This window comes from Linepithema humile, chromosome 3, assembly GCF_040581485.1.
Source record: "Linepithema humile isolate Giens D197 chromosome 3, Lhum_UNIL_v1.0, whole genome shotgun sequence".
Taxonomy (NCBI): Eukaryota; Metazoa; Arthropoda; class Insecta; order Hymenoptera; family Formicidae; genus Linepithema; species Linepithema humile.
The window spans coordinates 25,116,788-25,143,493 of record NC_090130.1 but is presented as its reverse complement, the minus strand read 5'-3'; the positions used below and the strand labels follow the sequence as shown (position 1 = coordinate 25,143,493).

At 36.8% G+C, this 26,706-nt stretch overlaps 1 protein-coding gene across 3 annotated transcripts; it reads left to right on the top strand.

Moving 5' to 3' along the window:
* The first annotated feature begins 1,452 nt into the window (after positions 1–1,452).
* On the top strand, positions 1,453–26,706 carry LOC105668696 (uncharacterized). 3 transcript variants are annotated; one of them, XM_012361180.2, is made up of 12 exons: positions 1,453–2,294; positions 2,836–3,031; positions 3,881–4,045; positions 12,966–13,093; positions 13,213–13,338; positions 14,407–14,761; positions 15,334–15,505; positions 15,619–15,718; positions 15,891–16,065; positions 16,468–16,611; positions 18,083–18,325; positions 19,291–26,706. In XM_012361180.2, exons 1-12 carry the CDS (start codon positions 1,941–1,943, stop codon positions 23,700–23,702), a joined length of 6,570 nt encoding a protein of 2,189 aa, XP_012216603.2. In that variant the 5' UTR covers positions 1,453–1,940; the 3' UTR covers positions 23,703–26,706. The 3 variants fall into 3 exon arrangements, with proteins under 3 accessions (XP_012216603.2, XP_067207082.1, XP_067207083.1); XM_067350981.1 differs by lacking the exons at positions 1,453–2,294; positions 2,836–3,031; positions 3,881–4,045 and adding exons at positions 4,914–9,057; positions 10,911–11,198; XM_067350982.1 differs by lacking the exons at positions 1,453–2,294; positions 2,836–3,031; positions 3,881–4,045 and adding an exon at positions 4,914–9,057.

Here is a 26,706-nt window from a genome sequence, read left to right as displayed (position 1 = left end):
GACCGGTCAGTATTTTGTATTTAAGCAGAGTTTACACTACATACTGCACTAGTTATGTTATCGCGTTCGCCGATAATATGAAAACGGTCTTCCTGATCACCTGGAGGACAGCACTGAACTATCTTTAGCAGAGTGTGATAATATAATATATGAACAAATACTCGACCTATATAGTCTATGCAAGAATTCTGCTTAAAATGTATTAATATTGAGTAATCTTTTAAGAATAACTTTTAGTATAATTTATGACTAAGTTTAGTTGTCACCAAAAATTAATTTAAATAATTATTAATGTAAAATGTAGAATTATTACATTATATACATATAATATAAAACAATATGTCGCAATGTAAATAATAATAATTGTGTTATAATTTTTGCTTATTATATTTTTATGTAAAATAATAACTAATTATTATTTGTGCTAATTTTATAATTGAAAATAATAAATAGATCATAAATTTCAAAAAAGAAAAGACATTTATCGAAAAAGCATTGACAAATGATTGATTTACAAAATACAGTTACACGTTATTTATGAAATGTAAATAAATGTAAATGTACAAATAAAGATGTCCTGCTTTTTCTGTTCCACTTCCATTAACGAAGTCGAACGACAACGTACGTATAGACTTAATGAAACGATTATCATCACCGGCACTTCCAGTTGCGGTCTGGCTACCAGAAGGGAATTACTAACTCGCGATAAGACGTGCTACGTCGCGTGTGCAAGAAATTGGAAGTACATAAAAATCTGTAGATTTTCCAGTTACGATTATATATTATGGTGTTTGTTTATAGTTATTTTGAAACAAAGTAGTATGTAAAAATAATTCTAAGTGCGAGTAAGAACTTAAACCCGTTGAAGATGAAATACAGGTGTAGCGAAAATTGCGTTTTATAAATAACGCAGTATCGCGTTTTATTGTGTATTAGAATATAAATTAATCATATCAATAATAATTTGAATAAACAAACATAACGTATTTCAAATTCGTCAATGATATAAGAAGTTTTGCCAATTGATTTATCAGTGATATTAATAACTATGAATAAAATATTAAATTGATCTTGTAATCTTATCGCAAATGCCAGCATCAGCAATAAATAAGCAGCTATGTTTTTGAATGTATTTGAATAACTTTTTAGATGCATTTATTTGCATTAGCAATATTTACATATTTATAAATTAATTTTAAATTTATGTTATATGTATTCTGTTGTTTATTCAGCATATTACAGTCCAGATTTACTGAAATATCGAGAAAAGAAAAAATAACGATAAACATTACATAATTACAACTGATGGCGTATGAAGAAGGTTATCATTTATCAACGCTCTCGTATATCCTGTAGTTAGTTTCAAGGTTATCTATCAGTGTATTCAGTTGCAACCGTTGTGTAACAGTACGTTCAATTAATATCGCCACATTCACGAATTAATGTCAAACGTATAATGTTTCGTACTTCATTTTGATACACAAATGCATTATATAATAATAATTGTTATTTGCAAGGATTTAAAATGGATTTAGAAGTTTCCCCGATCACAAAGGTCTCGGGATTATGCCCGGAATAGAAACGACATTTCGAAAACATAAATTCTTGGTAAATAAAAGATCGCATCTAGACGATATAACCTGGTTTCTTATTGCATATGCAAATAAATATAGAGGCATATCGGTGATCAATGACGCCATGTATGCCATTGCAAACCGCTACTCGGTTGTACAAGTTAAATTTGCGGGAAACACGACAGCGAAGGCAACCGTAACCGGAGATTGATCGAATGCGCTTTACGGCACGTGGTGCATCGTTCGCGGTGCGGCAAAGTTCATCGGTGTGACGGCGCGATGCGGGAAACTTGAGATTCTGAACGGCAGCGGGCGATCGGCGGAATCGATATACGTATATACGTACGAAACGTGACGTTCTCAACGATGATCATGAGTTATAACGTGATGCCGCTGAAGAAGCACGAGGAAATCAGTTATCGCGTTAAATGCGTCACGGTGGAGAATGAACGGGTGTTCGGCGATGTGTACGTCACCCAGCAAACGCGGCGTCTCGATCACCGATCGGACAAGGATCCTCTTCCGCCGTTTTATAGAAGAAGGAGGCGCAACCTGATACAGCAAACTTTGAACGGACCGGATTTCATGGAGCTGAACAAACGATCGACCGGAAACGACGCGAGCTCGCACCGGCAAAAGCGCTCCAAGTCGATGGGAGACGAGCCGAGCATGATTGCGTTTAATTATGAGAATCCCGACGCTGTCATTAAGAAGCCTAAGGTAAACGTTCGCACAATGCAATTTGAGATTGATCGATTCCCGGCAGAGTTTGCAAGCTTGCGATGTAGAAAGGTTTAACTTGTGAATGGAATCTACTTGTTATAGTCAAAGAATATTGACTCGAGACATCAGTCTGTGAAGTTGTCGAAGTTAGAATACACACACGTGCACTTGCCTGAGGAATCTCCAAATTGATACGTTAACAAAATTCGCAATTGAGATGTATTTTAGTAAAATATTAAAATTTTACTTAAATATACTTTCTGTTGCCTTTTAAGATTCTGTTTTATGATATGAATGGTAAGCCAAATGCTAAGAATATAGACATTTAAACTTAAAATATCTTATAAAGAAACTTGGTACAATAGCTAGCGAGAAAGTAATGGAACTAGTTATTGTCGAGATGACATTGAGTAGAATGAGCGAGCTATGCACAACTTTTTTTCCTCAACTTTCTATAGTGCTGTCAGTATTACTTTAATTAATCCTTTTGCATCTAAAAGAAACAGTTTGAATACATCATCTAACGATTGCATTTCAGACATATCCACCACCCTTGCATTACTCGCTGCCACAGAAAGAAATCGTGATTACGTCGCTAGTGGATCAGCTGCTATTGGACATTTATGGCATTCCGATAGGCGACAAGGGACGTTCAGAAAGCGATTCAACGGCTTCGTCCTTGAAACCACGCCCACAACATCAATATCTGCAGAAAACGCGTCTGCTATTGAAAAGTAAGACAATTCAATACGAGCCGGGTAAATAAGTGCAGCGAAAAAATAAGTGAAAGCGCATGAAAACTTACATCCATCTTAACGATTAAAACTTCTGATAATAAGTAACAATCCACGCTTTAATATCAGCAATAAAAAATTAATATTTCTTACAATTTCTTTCTATAAAATAATAGAAAGAAAACAATATACATAGATTATAGAAAGAGATATATATAAAACGTTAAAAAATGACAAAAATATGCATATAATAGTTAAATCGTTCTAATCGTTTGCTGTGAAAAGTATATGAAGAGTATAACATGTATTAATACATTAATATATTATAACAAAAAGTATCAGCATCAGCAAAATGCAAGATGTATCAGAAAATAGAAAAAATGGCGAATTAGTTTTTCCTTCCGCTTTTCCCTAATAACATCATTATTATTCTCGGGATTATCGTCGGTCTTGCAAATTTCTTTCAAAGATTTTTCGATATCGCTCAGTCTTTGACTCTATGAATAATGCAATCGCTTGCCATCATCGGTTGCTGCGATATAGGCAGCATGTACGGTCGTTCAATGCGTTCACAATATGCACGCTTTTGTGCTTCTTTGCGCTTTCAGAATTAACCGCGTTTTAACGGTAGAAAACAGTGACGAGGTAAACGAGCGCTTATGCGCATCCTTTGTGGTTACGTGATAACAAAAAACGAACGTAATAAAGATGTTAATAAATTCTTTGCTTGTGTTGCATTTTAAGCTGCTGGTGCTGGTTTACGGATATTAAATTTTAATTACTGGAAAGACTATATGATAACACGTAACTTTTTATTTAATAAAAATTACCAGTTAATATTACATGCAGGAAAAGATGAACTGCAGATTCTGCTCACGACTCTACATGACCACATCATTCACACAGGCGGTCTGCTTATTCGCCAGCTGCGCCGAAAGGATTATCTCACTGCCAAACGTGATAAACAGTGTGATGTCATTACAGCCTATCTACAAGCACACAGCGCGAAACGATGTAAGTAAATGCTCTACTTTAAATACTTCTGCGTTAAAGCTGCGAATCTTTTAAAATATTTAATGCACACAGTTTATTGCGAGCACTTAAATTTTATGACATAGCATTACGTACGAGATTTACGGACGAGAAAAATTCAAGTGATTTATTATTACAATTGAACTTTAATTTGTTTCATTCGTCACACTAAATTACGAGTGAATTAATATGTTCAAATCATCAATATACAAATGGAAAGAAATTTAAAAAAATATTTTTCTTATAGAATTGTTTGCGTTATTTGTACAAGAAATTCAATCCAGAAAAAATATTACTTTTTTTAAATTTTTTTTACTGTCCTCTTTTCTGAAGATCTTTGGATGACGTAGTATTTTCTAAGACTGTGAAAGGACACACGAGGGCTCTTAAGGATACTACCCACGATCAAAAATTTATAAAGTAGCGTAAATGGTAGTTCTGAGAAAAAGAATTCGCTTCTCGGACAGAAAATATGAGAACTGTTAAAAAATTCAAAAGCATTGCTAGAGCGTTTTGTATGCTTTCTGAAAAAAATGCTCCATAATTGAAACTTTTATAATATTAAAACATATATATTTTATAAATAATCAAAGCAATATATATTATAATATTACAAAGAGTTCCATTTATTTTCGAATTTGTTATCTCTGTTTAACAATATTAGATATTAAAATAATATACATTTTAATAGACATTTAATATACAAGATACATTTTAATTTAATTGTCACGAAGAAAACGATTTTTACTACCGCAAATTCCTTGTTAATTTCTAAACCACATATTCTAACAATTTTACTCGAGTTTCACTAGAAACATATATAATCTCGGGTCTCAAAAGGATTAAAGAGATTTAGTTATCTTCTTCTTTTATTAACTTTTCTCCTTAAAGTAAGTACAAAGTTCGGAGTAGTTAATTTCAGAAATAATTTTTTAGATGTGACCCTGTAACTTTAATTGAAGCTTAAAATATGCTATTAGAAAGTATTTATTAATTTCAGCTAACCTTGTTTTTCATATAAATTATCTCAATACATACATGCACGATTCTTTTATTTAATTATTCTCTTATTGTAACATTATACATCAGAGAAACTGTTCAGCGCTTTGCGTCACGGTCATTTCATTGTCAAAGTAATATTACGAATGTCATGTAAGTTAGAAAGTCAGTATATAATAGTATACCGGTCAAGTTGGCGTGGCAGTTGTCGAGAGACCATCGCGAAGAAGTCGCGGCGTCGTCACGTGGCCGCGAAGAAACGAGCTTTCATATGCGACGACGCGGTGATCAATAATTAGACTTTGCCGCGTCCGCCAGTGCTAGAGACGCATGCTCCGCATACGATACGCGCGGACGGAGTTCCGACGTGGCGTCATTGATAAAGTTTCGATGCTGTTGCGTCCGCCGGCCGGATATATACGCAGAACTTTTCTCATCGGTCCTCGTGAGTTACCGGTGAGAGTTTAACCGGTGCGATGAACTCGAGGAATAAACTTGGCAATAAAGAGCTCACGCGAGACGAGACGGCGTATTCTAGTCGCAAAGGAGCAATTTCGTAGGCTTTCTTCTCTCGAGAAACTTTGCAGCGACACTTTATCGTCGCTTTACACGAAGATGTACTGTATTTAACGATATAAACATTCGATTTAGCAAAGCATTAACTGTTTTATGCCAAAATTTTATTAGATTAACTGATAAAGATTAAATGTTGTCTATAAAATTGAAATGCAATATTCATGTCAATCATAATTCATGATCAGTAATCAATAGATTACAAAAACATAAGATTATCGTATTTTCTTTATCAGAAACGTTTTTAGATTATATTTATTATATTTATATATAAAGAGTATTATATTTTATTTTATTATTTTTATATAAACTAATTTTAGGCTTCTTTCGTTTTTCATGTAATTTTATTACTAATCCTTGAGAAAGAAAGAATTCAAATGCGTAAATCACTTTGTATCATATTGAGCGAATGCACACACACTTGACAAATTATTTTTAGCAAATGACATCTTTACTACAGTTGATCAGATCGTCGGCAGCAATTTATTGATCTCACGTATTTCTGAACGACCTATCTCATTCCTGCCGGATAAGATAGATTCGATACCTCGACCCAACGCGCAAATATTACCGATGAACTTTCCGTGCCATTAACCCAGCAACGTTAAGAGCACAACGTCCTCGTGCAAAATGTACATGTAATAAGTTACACGACGCGGAAGATCGTTGATGATCGAAACGATTATTATGAAAACTGGCTGAATCGCGTTTTCCATAATGCAACACTTATCACGCTAGATTGCTCACAATTATGAGCAATTGGTCACGAATATTCAAATCTTTAAATGTGTAAACACTTAAGCTAATGTAGGGCAGAATTAACAAAAAATAGAAAAAAAAATATGTTAAATGTTAATTCATGTTAATCGCCTTGAGATTTTATTTTTATTTCAAAGTAAAATTCCAACTTAAATAAAAATATAATTTAAAAGATTCTTTTTTATCTCTTACTTCAAATTTTCAACTCCATTATCTTTCAAAAGCAGTTAGCTCAGAAGAACTTAAAGTTCATGCTCTTACTTTTCAAGATATAATCGTATGCAATTGCGTGTAAAGTACGAAGCCAATTTCTATAAATATCACTCTATTATTTCACTTTAGCAATCAATTGTCTTTGCAAGCGCAATATTTTGGTTCCTATTTTTGTGATCAATGTCTATTAAAATCCATATTCGTTAATTATGACCATGTGACTAGCAACTGTACGATGTTAATAGGAATAAGGCATGGATCAAACTTGATTGAATTGGGTCGAACTAGAGAATATATCGTATTATCGATAATGATTATCGACTCAAGATTTACATCACAAGACTCAACGCTTACATCACAGAACTCCATTTCAATGTTAACAGTTAGAAATATCATAATATTGTTAAAGCATATAAATCTTTATTTATTTTATTTCTAAATATAAAAATTATGGTTGCATTCAGTTCTTTCTATACTTTCTTCTTATTTAAACAGCTGCGTTAAACGAATGTGATAAGGTTTCATATGTGATAAAGTGGTACAGATACGCGATTCAGCAGACATATCATCCGTTCGATTTCTCGTAACGGTGTTAACTATTTTCAGTGACCCACAAAAAGGTGAAATCAATAAAGATGTCAATTTTTAACCCGCGAATATGCTCATTAATAAACTATCTTACTCTCTACAATAAACTGTTCTTTCAGGGATATATCAAGAACCAAATAAATGAACAAATTAATCATTTCAAATTTTAAATAGGAATTGCATAAATGCTTTTTAAAATTTATTGCGCAATTCATATTTCTCATTGATTTTATAATAATAATTAATTTTTTCATCAAAAAGTCATAACATTTTTCAATTTCATAATTCAAATTACTAAATGTGAAGCCACATATCATTTTGAGAAATAAACCATCGCAAAGATATTCGATTTTGCATATAAGCAGACACGTACAACGAAGTTTCTATAATAACGTGAGACCTTGAAGGTTTAATCCTCACGTTTACTTGATCTAATAATCCCTTGCCATACGAGGTTACACATTAGATAAACTCGCGTTATGTTGCTCCACTTAATCGAGGCATGTAGCAATTAATCTTCTCACGGATGAGTTATTCGGCGTACTAAAAATTGAATTGCCCAAGTATGATCCGCTACATTGTGCGCAATGATATTTGTTATTAGTTGTAAACTGAGTGTGTAATCAAAGATTAAGTTTTTCAACTTGAGGTGGCAGCCTGAAGAAATTCTATTAAACTGTTGAATTCTATTGAAGATACTAATTGATAAATATGGTTTTCCAATAAACTACATTAATTAAATATTTATCGCTCGATGTTATAAATTATCAGTCATTGATAAAATAAATAATAAATTAATTCACAAATAACATAATTTCCCTAAATATTACTAAAAATATTATACAAAGTTTTGTAAATATACTGTACGTCTGAATTGTATGTCGATTCGACTGTCAGCAGGATTTAATATTTTGACATTTAATCTCACATGTTGAATGGAAGACGCATGTAATTTTCTGAAGTAAACATAAACGTAAAATGACTATGTCATGTAAAGTAATTCCATGTGACGCTATGAAGAAAAATGGTTTAAACTAAAAATTTGGTAACGTTTGAAGCGCTTTATAACTATACATTTATATAAAAAAAAACATTTTCGTAAAAATTTTTCAGATATTTTCAAAATTTATCTAAATCAAAGGGGGTCATCGAATCAATTATGAGTGTTTTCTTTTTAAAACAAACAGATGCACGGGGGTGAAACGATGCATATTGGGAAGCTGCATGCGGAGCGCATGCGTTGTGACGGGAGTGGCACCACGTAGAATCGCTACGGCCGCTACAGGGTTGGAAGGACGTTCGTGGAACGACGACGGCAGTAGTGCCTATTGCAGGGTTCCACGAGGCGGCAGCCGCCATCCCCCGCGGCAACCCCCGTCATCGTTGTTACGTCGCGGGGTTATGCGCGCGCGCACATCACTGTATCCGTTGTCGTTCAGCTGACTCGACGCACTCGTCGCACGAAAACGCTCCTCCAGGTGCTCTGGACAGCTGTAGAAGCACCGTCGCGACGCCGACGCCGCAAAATTTTCGAATAATCGAGCATAGTGTCGAGAGCGCGAGCCTTTCTCGGTCCAGAGAAGCGTGCAGTCGAAGTAGCGTTCGCGTTTTCGGTAGTTTCCGCAAAATCGTGCCGCGCGACAAAAGGCATGCACGTTGAGGTCGTTCGCTCGTGCTGCATTCGTGCTACATAGTACGCGTATCAATGTGCATCGAGGTGGTGTCGTGCTTCGTAATCGACGACGACGATTGCCGGATAGCGCGCTGTCGATTCCCGTGTTAGAGATGATACGATCCGATACGCTAATTACGCTCCGTCGAAGTGTCAAAGTACTGCGTTTGTCTAATGACCTCTCGCGCGAGTAAGTATGCGTTCAACTGTCTACGATGGATCAGGTCGTGATTGGTGCACCGCGAACGACGATGCGGTGCACGTTTAAATTCTCGGCCGCATTACAAATGTGTGCCTTTAGCGGAAAATTCTATACGTCACATATTAGGTCAATTTCCCTTTCGTGCAAATAATAAGACTGCTCTCGGCTTTTAGGACATGTATTCAGCTTTAAAAAAAATTAAAGAAAAAAAGAAAAAAGTAGAAAGAGATAGAGAGCGCAGCTGAAGAATAAATGAACTTTTCAACATATTTAACAATCAAAATTATGTCGCAAAACACTGAGCTTTAAGTTTTATGCTGTATTATAAAACTCAGAATAAATATAGAAAATATTGCAAGAGTTTATTTATCAATATTTCCAGATTATTTTCTTTCCGCAAAGTTATCGAAGTGAATTCTTCTTCAATTTCTATCCTACATATTCTTGGAGATGTCAGATCGCATTTCGATTGATGTCAAGCATTTGTGCCATATGAAATGATTGACATAGGTTGCTGGCATCTCGTCAAGGAGATACGAGGGTTCGAAATTGCCGAAAGCTGCGGTCAATCGATGCGCATTTTCGGATATCCGGCGGGGAATTAAAACACAAGATCAAATTGGAAATTCCTCAAAGTTCGTTCCATGTTTGTTGCTCCCAAGCGATAGATTTAACATTTTTTACAATGATAAAAAACTAATGTCTTTGATTTACGAACATTGGTGCATACATCCTCGATTTCTTCAGATCGCGGAAGATTCGATTCTAATTCTGCCAGATTTATCTGCCGGATTTATTAATCGGTTTAATATTTATTTTTAGACATATCACGAGGCGGAAGCGACGGCGTGTAAAATTGTGATCATGACAACCGTGACTGATTTAAAACACACACGCTTCTCACTGCTTATGCTGCATGCACAAGCGGAATATTTCTATGTAAAGAATTGAGAGTTCGCAAAAAAGCTCGAGTCGTTTTTTTATTCAATGATCTTATAAACTCTCGTTATAATTGACTCTAATTTCTCGATACTCGATGTTTAAAATATACGATAATCTGGCGTAACGTTTGAGTGTTAAGCATGATTGCAAAATAAATGGCTGAATATAAATTAAGTGGTAAAGCGATAGGTTAAGAGCTGCATACATCTTAATTGCATTGTAATCGACCAGTCGCGATCGGATTAAACGTTCGAGCATTTTATCGGTTTCATCAACCGCTGCCGAGGTAAAAATCGATTTTGTTATCTGTTCCGGCCTTATCAGCGTTATCTGTATTTTACCGCGAACAAACCAGCACGCGGTTTTACATAGAGCAGTAAAAATATTACGTAAACCATATATTAAAGTAAAATACAATATAATTAGCAGATATGTATTCGATAGGACAATGGGATTGTACGAGGGAATTTTCCGCGATCTGCAGAAACGCACGTATATATTTCTTGCGTAATATAGTGCGTGGGCATCTACATTGTGTGATGCTCGTAACAGGTGGTACAGCTGTATACATACGTCATAGAAAGAACGGAGAGGAACATTTTCACGTTATGTTGGATTTCTAGCGGAAGAAATTCTACTTGACAGAAAATTAGAGAACATTGTTAATTACATTTTGTTAATGTTACTCGTGAAATATTGCAGTGTTTTCACATCACTGGCGCATTAACGCTCTACGAGCGTTAATTAACTCAATAATACGTTAGATAATATTATGTAAACTTTTCCGTACAAACCCATATTACTTCAATGCTTTATAAGTATAATAAAATTTGCTCTTGCTAAATGGAGTTATGATTGTTTCATGCGCGATTAAGTAGACGGATCGATCGGCTTTTCAGAGTCGTAACGAAAAGATTGCACATTCGAACGGAACGTCGCGATCCGCCACAACTAAAAGGACCATCTCGAGAGTAAACCGAGGGACGACCGATCATGAATCACGAGAACGGTTGAGAGCAGCGTGCGCGCGGTACAATACGAAGCAGGTGGGACGAAAGTGAAACGATGAAGAAGAGAGAGTGGCGCTTCTAATTGGAGAATGAACGGATTTTTCAACTCCCTCAAAAACCTCGCGTCCGGTGCCGCGTATGCTACCGGCTCTACCTCGAGAGACGAAGAGCTGGAAGGTGATGGGACAACTTCTCTACATCCATCTCGCATGCTGATCTCCTTTACGTTTACGCGCATAGAATTATCAGTTCTGTATGTTGCTCTACTCCTGTACACCACGCGCATACACACAGCGTAGCGCAAACGAAATTCTGTTAAGTATTGCTGCAAGGCATAAACCACAACACATCTAAGTATTGTAATGTTAATTTGATACACACTCAAGGTATCACGTAGCTTAACGCGCTTTGTCTTGCACGACCAGAGAAGACGACGTAATTAGAATCTTTTCATTTTTCCGAGTATAAAATAAGATATAAAGTAATTAAAGAAGCTTACTTTGTTGCTGTGTAAATTTAAAGGCGGATAATTTCATAGAAAATTTGATAAACAGCAAGATAACAACATCTTACGTAAACAAGAGCCTCTTGTTTATAATATACTTAAAATACTTTAAGGATAGAATTATATTTTTGCTGTGGATTAATTATTTAACAAATATCCTTTACGTCAGTCTTTCTCTACGCGAGAAATCAAGATATAAATAAGCATAAATGGAATGGCAGCAATTCAGCCTATTCACAAACAAGATTACAGCATTACGGTGACACGCATTTCTCGCAGTTTTCGCGCGAGACATAATTTCTATTTACAGCTCGAGCATTCTATGTTTGTCAACGCTAGAGTATCCATAAAATTTAGCGCGTAGCACATTTAATTTGTAACTAACTCGACGAGCATTGTATCACTATGCCATTCCACAGTAGCGGTAAAATTTATAGCGGTGTGACTAGGTCCTTACGTGTAATTTGTAAGCCACTTCAACCATAAATTGCATGCAGCATACACACGAGCCAGTCTTGTGACAAAGCTGTCGAGGAGAAATTTGGTGAAATGTAGAAAAGCTTTTGCTTGTTTTATCGTAGTGACACATAGCAAATATTTTGCTTGTCGTTTTGTGCGATTTTCAGGAATGTAAATACGACAACAAAAAATAAAATAAAAAAAAAAATGTAACACAAAAGTAGCGATAGGGAAAAGTCTAACGAAATATGTTCAGAACACGAAAACACAAATAGTTGCAGCAGTAGAAATTATATCGATTTTACGCATCAGCGCATAGCTGGCGCGTTTTATTCAACTCATTAATAGAATTTCATCGTGATCGAGCTCACGCTCGCTCGCTCGTAGATGCTGCGAGATGACAATAAGCAATATTTCTGTCGCACCGATTTGTTCGCATGGAAATCTAATACTCTCAATGCATGTCCAGCTAACACGTGCGCTTTTGCCGACATGAACGCGTGGATAATTACATCCTAGAAATTTCCACAAGATTTTTCTACTTAAACTGTATCTTGGAGATTCTTCAGTCGGGGTTGTCATGGAAACGATCATGCGATAACCCCTTCGTTAATGTTAAAGGCAACCGAGCTTACATTACTTCACGGCTTCATCAGTCGTTCGTATGCAGTCTAACAGGACGTGCTCCGTTATAACTTTGAGAGTGATATACTCGCTTGTATTGATTCAAATCGAAACGCTAGAACATTCACGCGTTTATGTTAATTATCTAAGTCTTCTCATATAGTATTTTGGCTCAAGTAAACAATTATTTCTGCTTGCGGCAATGTAAAGTAATATGTTTTCTGTAAAATATATCGATAACTTATAAAGAAAGCTGCAGTTCGAAAGTGTCATGTGTCAGTTCAGATGTGTGTGATGGTAAACTGTTATATTGGTATAAAGAGAATTTCATGGATCTTTTTTTTTTTACATTTCAGTCGAAGATACGAAAATGAGATTCAGTTTGACACCGCAACCAGGGGAGAGTGGTTTTATACAATGGCTAGACGCGATGAAGAAGGTTGCCAAATTGCAAGGAGGCATGCCGCCAGAATTTCGGAAAAGGGTAAGTGTTTTTGGGATTTTATCCGCGATAAATTATTATTACGGATAAGAGCTGCGTGTTAAACATTTAAATTGTTTGTTGCTACGGATAAATAAGAATAAATTGACGTTTTTCTACAGTTGTGGCTGACGCTGGCGGAACGTCATCTAGAACAACGCGGCGTAGATTGGAAGCAGGCTGAGAAAGTCTGTTTCAATGAGTGGAGTAATCCAGACGACGAGGAGCTCGGCATACAAATTGTAAAAGTACGTGTCTGCACAGTATTGTTTAAATACGCAGCCGGCTGCGTAAAAACTGCAATGTAAACGACTACGTCTGCCAAGGTCTTGAAAGTCCTTTTTTTTGCAATGTTGTAACAAAATTTAAAACTGAACGTTGCACTCAATAATGCTTCTCTTTCTCTTATTTTTTATTTTATATTTAACATTTGTCGATGAGAGAATTTTGTCACTCTAAATTATAAACAAGAAAAAAAAACAGAAGCTTTCACAAAAATAGTACATTTCTTTTTCTCACATTTCAATAATATCATCTCAACGAGACGTTTAGTTTGTCATGTTATCTTCGAAATGAAAGGTGACCCGATTAATTCTGTGAGAACATTTCTAGACGCGCAGCCTCGAGAAGAGCATTTACTGAGACAGCAACGCATTTACTTCGATGCGCTTTACTACTCTTGGCACGAAAACGTGTTGAGCTACAAACATAACTCGGTGTGAATGTTTCAACTAATTAAACGGCGTACAAAGCTAAAAATTATTTGCAATTTATAATACAAATCGAATTAATGCGTTGTTAAAAAAATGTCGAGCGCGGCATGATTAGAATAAGTTGACGCTCTAAAAATATCCGCGATACGATATCTATTTGATCGCATCCGATTATATTAGCTTCGCGTACACTTATAGAGTGACCGACTTCAACATTATTATTAATTATGCTCAATTAAACTAGAATCGTTCATCACTGTAACGGAGACTAATTCTTACCGGTTGCTTTTGTAATTAACGTCCGCCTACGTAAATTACATTTTAGCGAAAATCTTGCGGATGACATTTATCGCTCCACGATCCTTGTTCATTAATAGGTATATTTTTATCAGATCAACGGTTCAGCAGACCCCCCCGATTACTTATTCATTCATAAACTTGCTTCACCAAAATTTAACGAGAAGTCTTGAAATAAATTATAAAATATTAAATTCGCTAAAATTACATTACATTACTTTAATTATACTGCCTGTTCAATAAGGTTCGAAGAACCTAGATGATCTTTAACTATTTCGCCGAAGTAAGAGAAATCACGATTCGCAGGATCTGCACAGAACAGGCTGCAGCCTGTTCTGCGGCGCTGCTGGCCGGGACAATCAAGCGGTGCTACGTCGAGTCTTGCTGGGTTTCGCCCGCTGGAACAAGACTGTCGGCTATTGCCAGGGCCTGAACGTTCTAGCCGCTCTCGTCTTACAAGTAATGGATCGCGCGGAGTCCTCGGCTGTGAAGGTGATGATATATTTGATAGAAGGCGTTCTACCGGAGGGCTATTTCGCCGATAATCTACGAGGCCTCTCCGTGGATATGGCGGTGTTCCGCGATCTCCTGCGCTCGAGGTTGCCGAAGTTGTCTAAGCACCTCGAGGCGCTTCAGACCGACGCGAAGGATAAAGCGACGGGTAAGTTATCAGGTTGATAAAACAAAAACTCGCGCAAGAATGAGGGTAGGAAATAGAGAGGCGCGCGTGGCTGCGAGATATTATACCGGTCCCGTCGGAGACTGTGTATATTGCTTCGTTGAAAGTGTCTGATAGTTTCGACGTGTAAAATGCCTTTTTGATAGAAAATTTATGCGACACTTATAGATGCTGTAATAATAAATTTTTAGTGTTTTCATATCAATATTTCTATGATATGAACATTTTCTTTCAAAATATCTTTCAGTTATAACTTTGCGTAAAGTTTTTGTTGCTTTCTTACTGACGTCAAAAAGTAAGATAATTGTTTTCAATGTATGCTGCAAGAAAAAAATATAATACGGTTATAATAAGAAAATAGGAACTTTAAAGTTAGCGCTTGATTTTGTTTTATATAAATGCTGCTTATTTCATAAAAATTTGTTAAATCGCGAAAAAACATAATTTACGACGATACTGATAATCTCAAAATAAATTAATTTAATTTGATTCCATTGTCGCTATCTCATCGCTCTCTTGATTATTATGATAGATAATCTTGCGTTGTTTTTCAGGAAGTAGCTACGAACCGCCACTCACGAATGTGTTCACCATGCAATGGTTCCTCACACTTTTCTGCCACTGCTTACCGCAAGAAGCGGTGCTTCGTGTCTGGGATCTGATATTTCTCGAAGGTGATGAAGTACTCCTTAGAACGGCACTCGCTATCTGGGAAGGCCTCTCCGAGTGAGTTCGCAATGCAAATTAAGTTCATTATTGAAATTACATAACAGAATTACGAGTCTGCTATTACTTCAATGATCGTACGCAACGAATAAATAAAATAATTATTCCTGCAGTCGCATAATGACCGTAACATCGGCAGATGAGTTCTACAGTATAATGGGAGTGCTGACGAGAGAGATGCTAGAATTCACCGACACAAACAATCTCATAAAGGTTGAGTGAAATTGATTATACAGTGTTTGATAATGTGATGATATAATCTCGTGCACCAGAAAATTGCGTACTGTTTTTCTGCTTTTGCGATTATATTATTCGTTATCAAACACTCCGTGTATCCACTGTAACACTGTAAATAACAGAATCTATTTGCGAATCGTTTTGATAGAATATTGTTAGCATGGGACCCTTACATGGTGTGACAAGTTTGAGAGAAAAGCATCGATATAACATCACCCCGTGGGCGCGCAAACTGAGCGACGATGACGACAGCGAGACAGAAGAGGACGAGAGATTGGCTGTGGCAGCTGCCATGTTCAGTATGGCTCAACGTATAAAAAAAGGTGATTGCCATTAATAAATTTGAAAAATGTTTCAATGATGTTAAAATAAAAAACACACTTCCGTTTTATCGATTTTACATTAGCTACTCTATTCACAAGCGTAAAACGCCGCAATTCCGCTAGCTTTATAGATCAAATTTAATTTTATATATAAATATTACTTAATAAAATATTTTTAAAAATTTGATGGTCGGCTAATTTAACGAATATTTGCTATATTTTTGTTTTGGAAAATAACTCGTAAGTCAAATTTTTAATGCTTTGTAAATATTATTCCAAATAATAAACTAAATAATTATTATTTTTAATTGCAATCAACCATGGAGAACATCAAAAAAAGAAAGATAAAATTATTATAATGCGAAATATCGACTATTTGTTACAAGAAATTATCAATTTCAGATCGTTTACCGTCGACAATAGGAGCGCTACAAGCCATGGCACCCAGCAGCGACCGAGAACGCCTTGCTCTAGATATTAGTACGCTGAAGCAGCAATATGCAAAACTACGAGAACGGCAACGGCAAGCACACATAATACTTTCCGGTAATAGCAAATGAGCAAGATAAGCGCTACATAATCTTAAAGTAATTGCATACTATAAAAATCAAAAGAGATTTACATTTCAAAAATTGAGAAATGATAAAAACATAGTTGAAATAGTAAATTAAGTGTATTTAGCTGAGGTGTATTTAGTGAAATTGATATTTTAGAAATGGGATTTAATAATCTTATTACGTATACAATATTAATGCAAATTTGGATATTTATATATTTACATATTGACATGTTCTCCTTAATTTATAGTATGCATAGATTTATACGTTGCATAAGTTTGTTTAGTTAAATGCGGAAGGGCAAATCGTTATTAAATTGCGACCTAGTTGTATTAGATATGGTTTACATATTATAATGTAATATGTATACGTATTATGTTGCAGCAATGGTCCCATAACAATTTCTCTATTGTCAATATTATTTCAAATTATCGAAAGGTTACCATATATATTCATATGTATATAACGTTAGCGTCACACGAAAATTGGATGCGCATGTTCCTCGCGTTATACCGACGAAACTGACTCGTGCGTAGGTTTAACAAAATTACCGAAAGCTTTATGAAGAACAAGACACATGCATGTAATAGGATATTTACTAGTCTGTTGCCACCGTAAACTGATCACTCCATATTCATGAATGGAATTCGCTGATCCTACGTCCGCGCTTACGGCTAGATACTATCGTTATATTTCGATCCGGATTAAAATATATACGACAACAACGCCGTGACCTTTCGAGACGTTATGACCTATCACGTAAAAACCGCGGGTTGCAACACGCTTCAACTTGAAGTAACCACAGCTTTTTGACGGACGAATCAAACTTAAATGACCAACAACGTTTAATTGGTATATGTCAATAAACTTCAGAGCAAAATTTTCGTAGAAGACAAAACTTTCCAAACCTGAATCTACTCTAACAAGTAAACGTATAAAATAAATGATAAAGAAAATGTATCTGACAATAAAAATAAGGCTAAATAATTTCTAATTCACAACAGAATTCAAGATATAAATCTATTTTTAATTTTATGTACAATAAAATACATTTAAAGAATCGGAGAATACACATATATCAAATACTTATTCTTAATATTTATTTTACACGTGTATAATCTGATTTGTTAAATGTTCCTTGCAATACACGACGCACAAAATTATAAATAGAATTCTATCGTGAATTCTGACGCAAATTAGGAACTATCTAAAATGGGCTTAAGGGTACAATTATGTAAATTAAGAGTGACGCTATAATAAGATTTTAAAAGCTTATCTCTACGACGAGAACGGCAATTTGCACAAAAATATAGTTTTATATAAGAGGCAGGAAGAATTATTTTCCACTACTTGCAGTTATGAAAAATATTTTGGTACTTTTAGGGTTGTCGCTCGATCGATCTTGTCTGATAGCAAAATAAGCACCATCGTTATTCTAACCGATTCTATATCTGACGCAGCCGCGTGCGCGAGACAGACCATGGTACCTACGCCTGCTTCCACAGCCATGAATCATCTGTTAGTGGGCAAAAATGCCCTCGTGAGTGGAAAGAATCGACCACTGAGTCTACCGTCTGCCACTGCCACATCGAAGTTACGGCCGACGGCCCTTCACAGCCCGAAAAATCGCAAAGAAAGACAAGGTGTCACGCTTCACTGGAAAGATGCGAAAAGGCCGAAACAGAGAGCCGGCGACGCCGGTGGTAAGTATAATTAATTTTCAAAAAACTATCTCGTAGAAGAGTCTTAAAAATGTTTGAAAATATTGTACAAATATTTTTAAAAATATTTTTGTGATGTAAAATCTTTTTTGTGATGTAAAATATTTTTGTAAAAAGTAATGTAAAAATATTTTTTAAAAATATTTTTACATCACTTTTTGCAAAAATGATGTAAAGAAACACGATTTGCTTTAACATACATAACATGTATTATATTCGTAATATGAAATATGTAACGCAATAATCTGAAAAAAATGTGTAAAAATAATAATTAAAAAATCAATTTTTCAAACATATGCATGATGTTTGTTATAAATTGTGCAATGTTATAAATTATCAATGCTATAAATGTATTTTTTTTTTTTTATAATTGAATAAGCAATTTGTATCTGTACTATTTTTATTTAAATAGCTTTAAACAAAATTTTTTAAACTCGAAACAGAATTTATATAATTATTTACATTAAATTTGCGATAAAATTTACTACATTGATCTACTCATGGCAAACATATCAGCAGAGAGTAAAGTAGAACTACCATCTATCGATTTCGCGGTGTAAAGTGCTCATGGTACTCCAACATCCAACCCACAGGATAAGTACAATCAACCCCCTGTTTTACGCTCGATACTACAAGCGAGTATAAGTATTGATGCAGGTGTGGCAGGTAGAGTCAATATTCCATACCTTTTCTTGCAAAGTGGTTGTTTTATTCTGAATTATTTCCTTTTCAACACGATTCGACATTAGAATTTAGTACTTACAACGTATCTAATACTTGTGGAATATTAACCATTTATCGATTAATAATTTTCAACGTTTGTAACGTTAATTTATCTTCGTCTTTAAGATTAATGGCTTTTTTTTTAGAACTATTCTCAATAATCTCTGCTAGAAGCAATAATTAATAATTACTGTTTTACTAATATTTCCCTTTCTATGTTACAGATGCCGACGCCTTTGGTACAGCATTTGTACAATCGCCGCCCGAAACGTCATCTGTGACGTCACCTAACCGGATTGACAGCGATAGTGACAGCACGTCGACGGAGCTGTGCGACGAGCCGGATCGTCTGAGCGACGTCGATAGCGAAGAGCTTACGTCAGCGTCCGATTCTTACGTCATGGCGACGGACGACGAAAAGCATGCTTGCGCGGAGGGTTCGTCGACCTCGTCGAGTACACCCGCGCGCTCGTACATCAAGAGCGAGCAAATGACGACGGTCGAGGAACCGCAGACAGGTCCGATCCTCGGAATCGAATGCGTCGACAAGTCTCCGTCTTTGACTGAAATCTCCATCGCCAAAATCACCGATCAAATACGAAGACTCTCGGCGGAAGATGACAATAATACGACGGTTTCTCAAATACCGAGCGTGCGCGACAACGACAATGTGCTGTCGACTGGCGATTATTCGGTCGAGAGATCACAGGCAAAGGAACCGGATTCGCAGCCGCAGGATTCCGTCGAATACGTGTCAAGCGAAATCGTGGACGCGACTAGATCGTCAAAGATTGTAAATAGTTACGATTACTTAAGCTTCAAATCTAATCTCGTCGATGAGAAGACGGATGATATCCTGATGAACAGAACAGATCGACTGAAAGATATTAAAGAAGAAAAAGAAATCGTACGGGCTAATAGTAAAGAAATTATAGGCCTTAAAACGAATGCAATGGAAACTACTGTGAGTAGTATATCACGGGTTAGTCCTGAAGAGCAAACGAACATTTCTTTAGATAGAAATTATGATAAATTTGTCACGTCTTTAGATACAAACGATACCTTCGAATCATCCCTGAAATTTTCCAGCAAAATTTATCTGGATGGAAAAAACGATAACAATTCGAATGACAAAGATATCGCGAGCAGCGGAGATTCGGACATCACAACAGAATCACTATCCTTTTATTCTAAACGATACGTTGTAGGCCACCTTCCAATTTCGCCGGCAACAATGGATAGCAAGCTAACGAAGCTGTCGCACGAGATTTACAATGTTGCGGTGAACCCGGAAAATCTGACGAGTCCCGACGCGAGTTTAAAGAGAGATGCGTTTAGCGACAAGCAACGAACGGCGTCGACGAAATCGTACTCCGATTTGAAGAAAAGCCCGAAAACTCCGGAAAGCACAAAGTCATTCAGTTCCGGAGAGACGATGGGTCCCGATTCGAAGCCCTCTAGTTTGACCGTCAGTCCGAGAACACCGATCAAATCGGATTCACGCGACTTCTCGATAGACAAATCGGCCTGTTCGTCCGTCAGCTCAGATTCCAAGACTCTCGTTCTTCTTTCGGTAAGCTCGGATATTGTGCACGAAACTTCAAAGCTGACCACGAAAAAAACATCGTACGAGAAATCAAGCCCGTCAACTCCGATCAGTACGGATTCGCTGAGAAATAAATCCGAGTCAAGTCCGAAGTTTGTGATCAGCAGTTCCAGCGATTCGTGCAGTCCGTGCAGCAAAATCAAGTCTTCCGAGCGGTCATTCAGTTCTGATCTGCAGTCGCCCGTAAGTGCCAATTCCATAAAGTACACCGCAAACTACGGCAAACGAGGCCAGGATAATCTATCGGATTCGCCGATTGACCTGAGCACCGCAACCTCGCCATTTTATCCCATCGCGAATCCTAATCAGAAAACGCCCTCGCCGTACAGTGTGAATAAGCGAAGAAGCAGCATAGAGAGCGCCGACACGTCACCCGATCAGAAATCGATCAGCTCGAAGGAAACAACTAAATTCTCGGGATATCAAACAAAACTAGATCCTTCGCCGAAATCAATTGAAACCAAGGAAAGTGAAATTGCCGAACGGATTTCCGAGAGAAGCGATCTGTTTGTCAGACCACAATTCGCGTTGAATACAGAGCTGAATGCGGGTTACACGCCGAGGGAGAAGAGCAAAGCTGATTTGAGCACTTACGAATCGATCGGCGACGAATCGTATCGAGATTTCGCTAATGACAACACGGATGATCCGCTGTCAGAGAAGGACGTAGTGCCTCAATTGCCGCACGAGAAGCTTGATAAGCACTATCTAAACTACAATTACAGACGTAGAGATCGATCAAAGTTGACCGAGAGAAGCTCCAGTAGTCTCGAGAGAAGATGTACCGATTTGAAATCTTCCTCTTCGATTGATGAATTCAACACAACGATGGCGAAGAAGAGATCTAGCGATATCCTGGAGAACATGAAGCATCTGGAAGCGAAAGCTTTCAGCGACGGATCGACTGACGCTAACATGCTGACAAAGAAATCGAGTGACATTTGGGAAGATATGAAAAACTTAGAGGCGAGACGACAGGATACCTTCAGTAATTCCGCGAGCAACTTCTCGAAACGGCGCTTGGAAATTCCGGATATAAATATAACAAGCGAGGGTAGAAAATCATACGTGGTGCATCCAAAAATTAATATCGACGAGAACAGCGATAGTATACTGAAAAGCATAGCATGCAACAAAAATAGCAGTGACGTGGATGACGGTAGGGAGTCGAAGGTCGGCGTGTGGACGAAAGTGAAACCGCGAAAAAAAGGCGACAACGGGCGCAGAAGTAGCGACAGAGCGTTGAAAATTATTCAGGAAAACTCGGCCATACTGCACAAGATTCTAGCCTGCCAGGCGAAGAAACGCCTGCCAGATCTCGAGGAGATATCCAAGGAAATCACCATCAGTCCGATAAACGAGGAAATCTCCAAGATATTCAGTCCGATTCTCGAGAAAATGGGATTAAACGAGCACGAAATAAACGAAGAATTGGCTCGGATAAATTTCAAAGATTTTGACAGCATGACCGCTACTAGTGTTTCGGAGTTCGACGCAAAGATCAACGAAGAATTAACGAAACTCTCTCTTATCGACGACGCGGAACAAATCGATCACCTGGACGTGGACGAGATCATCGCGAACGACTATCTGGACACGCGGGAGGCGCTTCTAGATCACAAGATAAACGAGGAGCTCTCTAAACTGCTAGCGAACTACGAGGAGGAGTCGCCGCCGAGTATGATTAATTTGGAGAAAAATTCATCCAGTCAGAACGCAAGTGAGATAGAAGGTCTCGATCTTACGAGTATTTCGACGAACGTATTTTCTTACAAATCCTCCAACGACTCTATCGAAACTAGAAGCGACATGGAGCCCGCGCACGACGGCGTAATTCAGCATTCCGAAAAGTTTCCGTTCGCGACACTCAAGTACGAGCAAACCATGTCGCCGAAGAGCGACATAGACATTTACAGGGAGTTGCAGAAACTCGACAAAATCTCTTACGCGCATATGTTGCCGGACACGTCTCTAGAGATGCCGCCGAAACGATTGTCGCCTATTACGTACGTATCCGACGCTTCACCATATCCGGAAGTATCATCCGCGACGAGATACGCGCCGAAAACAAGTCCGTTCGATACCACGCCGAGCACGCTGAAGAGTACTTATGAGCCTTACAAGAGCTTCGATTTTCCGAGCAGGCCATCGCCGCGGGACAACCTTTACACCGCGTACGATAAGCCCAGCGACTCCACGTTCGAATACGTTGATTCCAAACCGAGAATTTCTATCGATCCTTACGATCTGCACCCGAAAAGTTCGATGTTATCGAAAGAATCATTGGAGTTTCGCGTGAGATACGACGACGAGTCGCCGAGATCGATCGGCGGCGATTACGCCGCGGTCCAAGACAGCAAATCCGCGGTCTTTCTGAATACAGGGAATTCTTACTACAGCAACAATAAAACGGTCACGCCGACAAAATACGTCAGCAAGGAGGAGAAATGTTTGGACATCGGAGATTATACGAGTGACACGTCGGATTTTTTGCGTCATAAGTACAGCGTTTTGTCTCCGAAGGAATATTCGCACGTTAGAAGCACGGATTACGATAAATCTTTAAGCGTATTGCCGCACGTTACGATGGAATCAGAGTCGGATATCGGCTCCTATCTGCCGACGAGACATCGCGATTACAACGTGCTGTCGCCCAGTCGTCAATACAAAGATCAATACTTCTCGTCTAGCCCGAATCACTACAGTCCGAAGCTTTCTCCGAATCTAGCGGAAGAGAATCTAGCGAAGAGACCTGTCATCTCTCCGGAGTCTCCGGGCAAGATAAGCGCTGGTAAATATAGCGATCTCGCAAACAAAGGATCGAATTGTTACAAGAAGTCAACACTGAATCTCGACACTATGGAAAACGCGAATAAAAACGACGACAACATCGACACCACTCCGAGTCCAAAGACGCACTTCAGTCCTTTCCCCGTTAGGAATAACACTCGAAAGCCAAAAGAACTGACGCTAAAATTGGGCTTGTATTCGCCAAAAGGTTCCGATTTCGACCAACTAAAGAAATCGTAGTGCTCAGTAATTAGTCGGAGCGACGCAGCTTTCGACATACATGAAAGTTCGCATGTGAACCGATACGTTATTGCGAAAAGCGATATCTATACTCGCTAATCAATCATTCCGACAGATTCCGATACTTAAAAAGTGTGAAACGAAACATACCCGTTTCCGTGAGTCCCGTATCGATTTTCCGAATTTAACAAAGTGGGCCTAAATCGTCGCCTAAGCATTCTTAAATCGTAACTGATGCTGTTAGACAAACTAGACGATGTAAGCTTAATTAGTAATAAGGCTTTAAGGTAATGACTCAACTAAAATAAATTTGTGTAAGTTTTTCATTGCTCGCTCAGACAATTGTAAACCGCAAATATATCGTTCTTCTTTTTTTTTAAATAACGCGCAAATTTAATTTGACCAAAATCAGACGCTAATGCGAAAATAACGTAAAAATTAATGAACAGATCGTACTCGCGATAAGTGTAAAATATATCTCCACAAATGCAATTAAATTTGGGAATATTGCTGAAATAATACGTCATGCGTTATTGATACGATTACGAAATAGCAAATCCGGGCAAAGCAGATTAATGATAAATCCATTCCCCATATTTGTCAGCACGTTTCTCGCTTCCTGTCCTTTATTGTATCATTGAAAGATAATGTGAACTTCACAGATATTCGGATATTCAAGATATATATTCAAGGTTATCCAAAAAAAGCATTAACATTTGAAAGCTTACATAATGCAATCGCTAAATTTATAATAAAATGCCTTCAATTCCCTCCAATTTTGAATGCCAAAATTTCCTACAAAACAACTTCCAAATTGATCGCGATATGCAACTTGCAATTAGATTAACTAAGAGAATTTTACGAAATGCCCTTTTCGCTTCATCTTAATTGTGCCATATTACTGGTTTTTTATCATGATATAATATATCTGAAAAGAAAACATCTGTAATATGACAAATTCTCTTCAGCAAAAAAAGAATATACGAAACGCGACGTAAATTTACAAGTTGTCAAAATAGAGCTTAATTTATTTATATTTGCGCGAAGTATTTATATTGATGCGTTTAGCTGTAAGCGAATCATACACTACAAATTAGATGTAAAAGAAGCAAAAGATTGTATATAATTCCAAATATTGATTGTATGTTACGAATAACTTCAAGGTCCTTCAGTATCTTTTTATATAAAATAAAAGTAGTATTTTTAGATGTTTCTAATAAGAAATATTCAGATTTATCAATACAGAATTGAAAATCAGCTCATTTAAACAAGCTGCAGCTAAAGCGCATATAGATAAGAACCTGTTGCTACAAATCTTTACTGTCAAATGGTTTCAATTCAGATGAAATAAATCGTGTCAAGGGACTCGTACGGGATAGTTTTCTGTTTTACTGCGACGATTCGAATGTTTCTTATCAAGATATTTAACCAATCAATTTATAGCTTGTGCTTGAACTTAAAATGATGCTTCTGTAAGATATTTATAGTGTGTAGAAAAATTGTTGTATTTCATCCCTTGTCACTACACGATTTTTGCACCAACGCACCAACAATTCAATACAGCTCATAATTAGCCTACTAGAATATTTTCCCAATGATCACTTGGAGAATATTTGCCCAATCATCTGTGATAGTTTAGAAAAATGATAACATGCGAGATGTTAATATGTTAACATAAAAAGTGTATTACGACTTGATTATTAATTTAGATATTAGTTCTTTGATAACTCTGATGTTCTAAAATTTCTTCTGAATACTGCCTTTTCTCATTTTGCATCTAAAAATAATTTAATGTCAAAATTTCATTTATCGCTAATAACAATTATTTATATAAATATATGCTCTATCTGAGAAATCTTACATATTTATATGATCTTTAAATTTACAATTCACTTGTTACGAATTTTTCAAAGATATATATTATCATATGAAAACTCATGCATTTTCTAGCGTTCTGTCTTATGTCCATTTTACCCAATAAATTTTTCCAAATATACTTGTCAATTGATATAAAAAAATCTATTGATAAAAAAGCAATGTGTATACTATTGATAAAAAAGTTCCCAGCTATATTATGTAATTTGCGGAAGAATTCTTATATAACACTGTAATAAACTTTCTCTTGCGTGATAATATTTTATTTGATTTATTAACGCGTATCGTAAAGAAATATATTGCGTAGAGCACTAAGTAAATATCTTTTCGGTGCTCGTTATGCTACAATTTAGAAATATATTATGCGCTTGAATTTGAGTGTGTACGGAAAATGTGTAGTATTAATATTATTTTGGTTATCACATGGTACGATTGGATTCAGGAAATCGGAAAGTAGTCTCAGATGCCTGTGAAATATAGAAAGTATTCGTAAAATAAAGGTGCTGAAAAAGACGGCGGCACATTTAAATACAAAGATAGTTTAAGAAGAGATAGATAAACACTACTGAGTAAATTAGTGGATAAAAACACCGCATCGTTAACACTATTCCTGATGTTACAAATTGTCAGTGTCGCATTTTGCATTCTTCATCGCGCATCTAAAAATTAGATTCACTTTGTTAAACGTTTAACCGGGAATAATACTGCTCGACAATATGTATACTTAATTCAGTTCGTAACGTTACTTAAGCTTCTCGACGGGGTGTTTTTCGATACTTAACGAAGCATACGTTGCAATATATACAGACGAATAGTGTTTTTCTACTGGATCAAGACACTGAGACATGAGGCAGCATGAATACGCATAGTATGGATGAAGATTTTGCTTAGTACGTCGATAAAAGGCAAATCCTGCGTAAGTCTCGTTCAGAAAGAAAAAAGAGGGAAATATATTTGAGGATTAAGGGCGCGCATGTGTGAAGTTGTTACGTGATGTGTTTTGAAAAAATTATTGTATATACATACGTGACAGTGCGAGTCATGCCAGTTATAAGACTGTATATTTCAAATGCAAAGAACGATAAGTCGTTATGAATAAAGAAACTGAATAAATATATTGAGAAAGTGA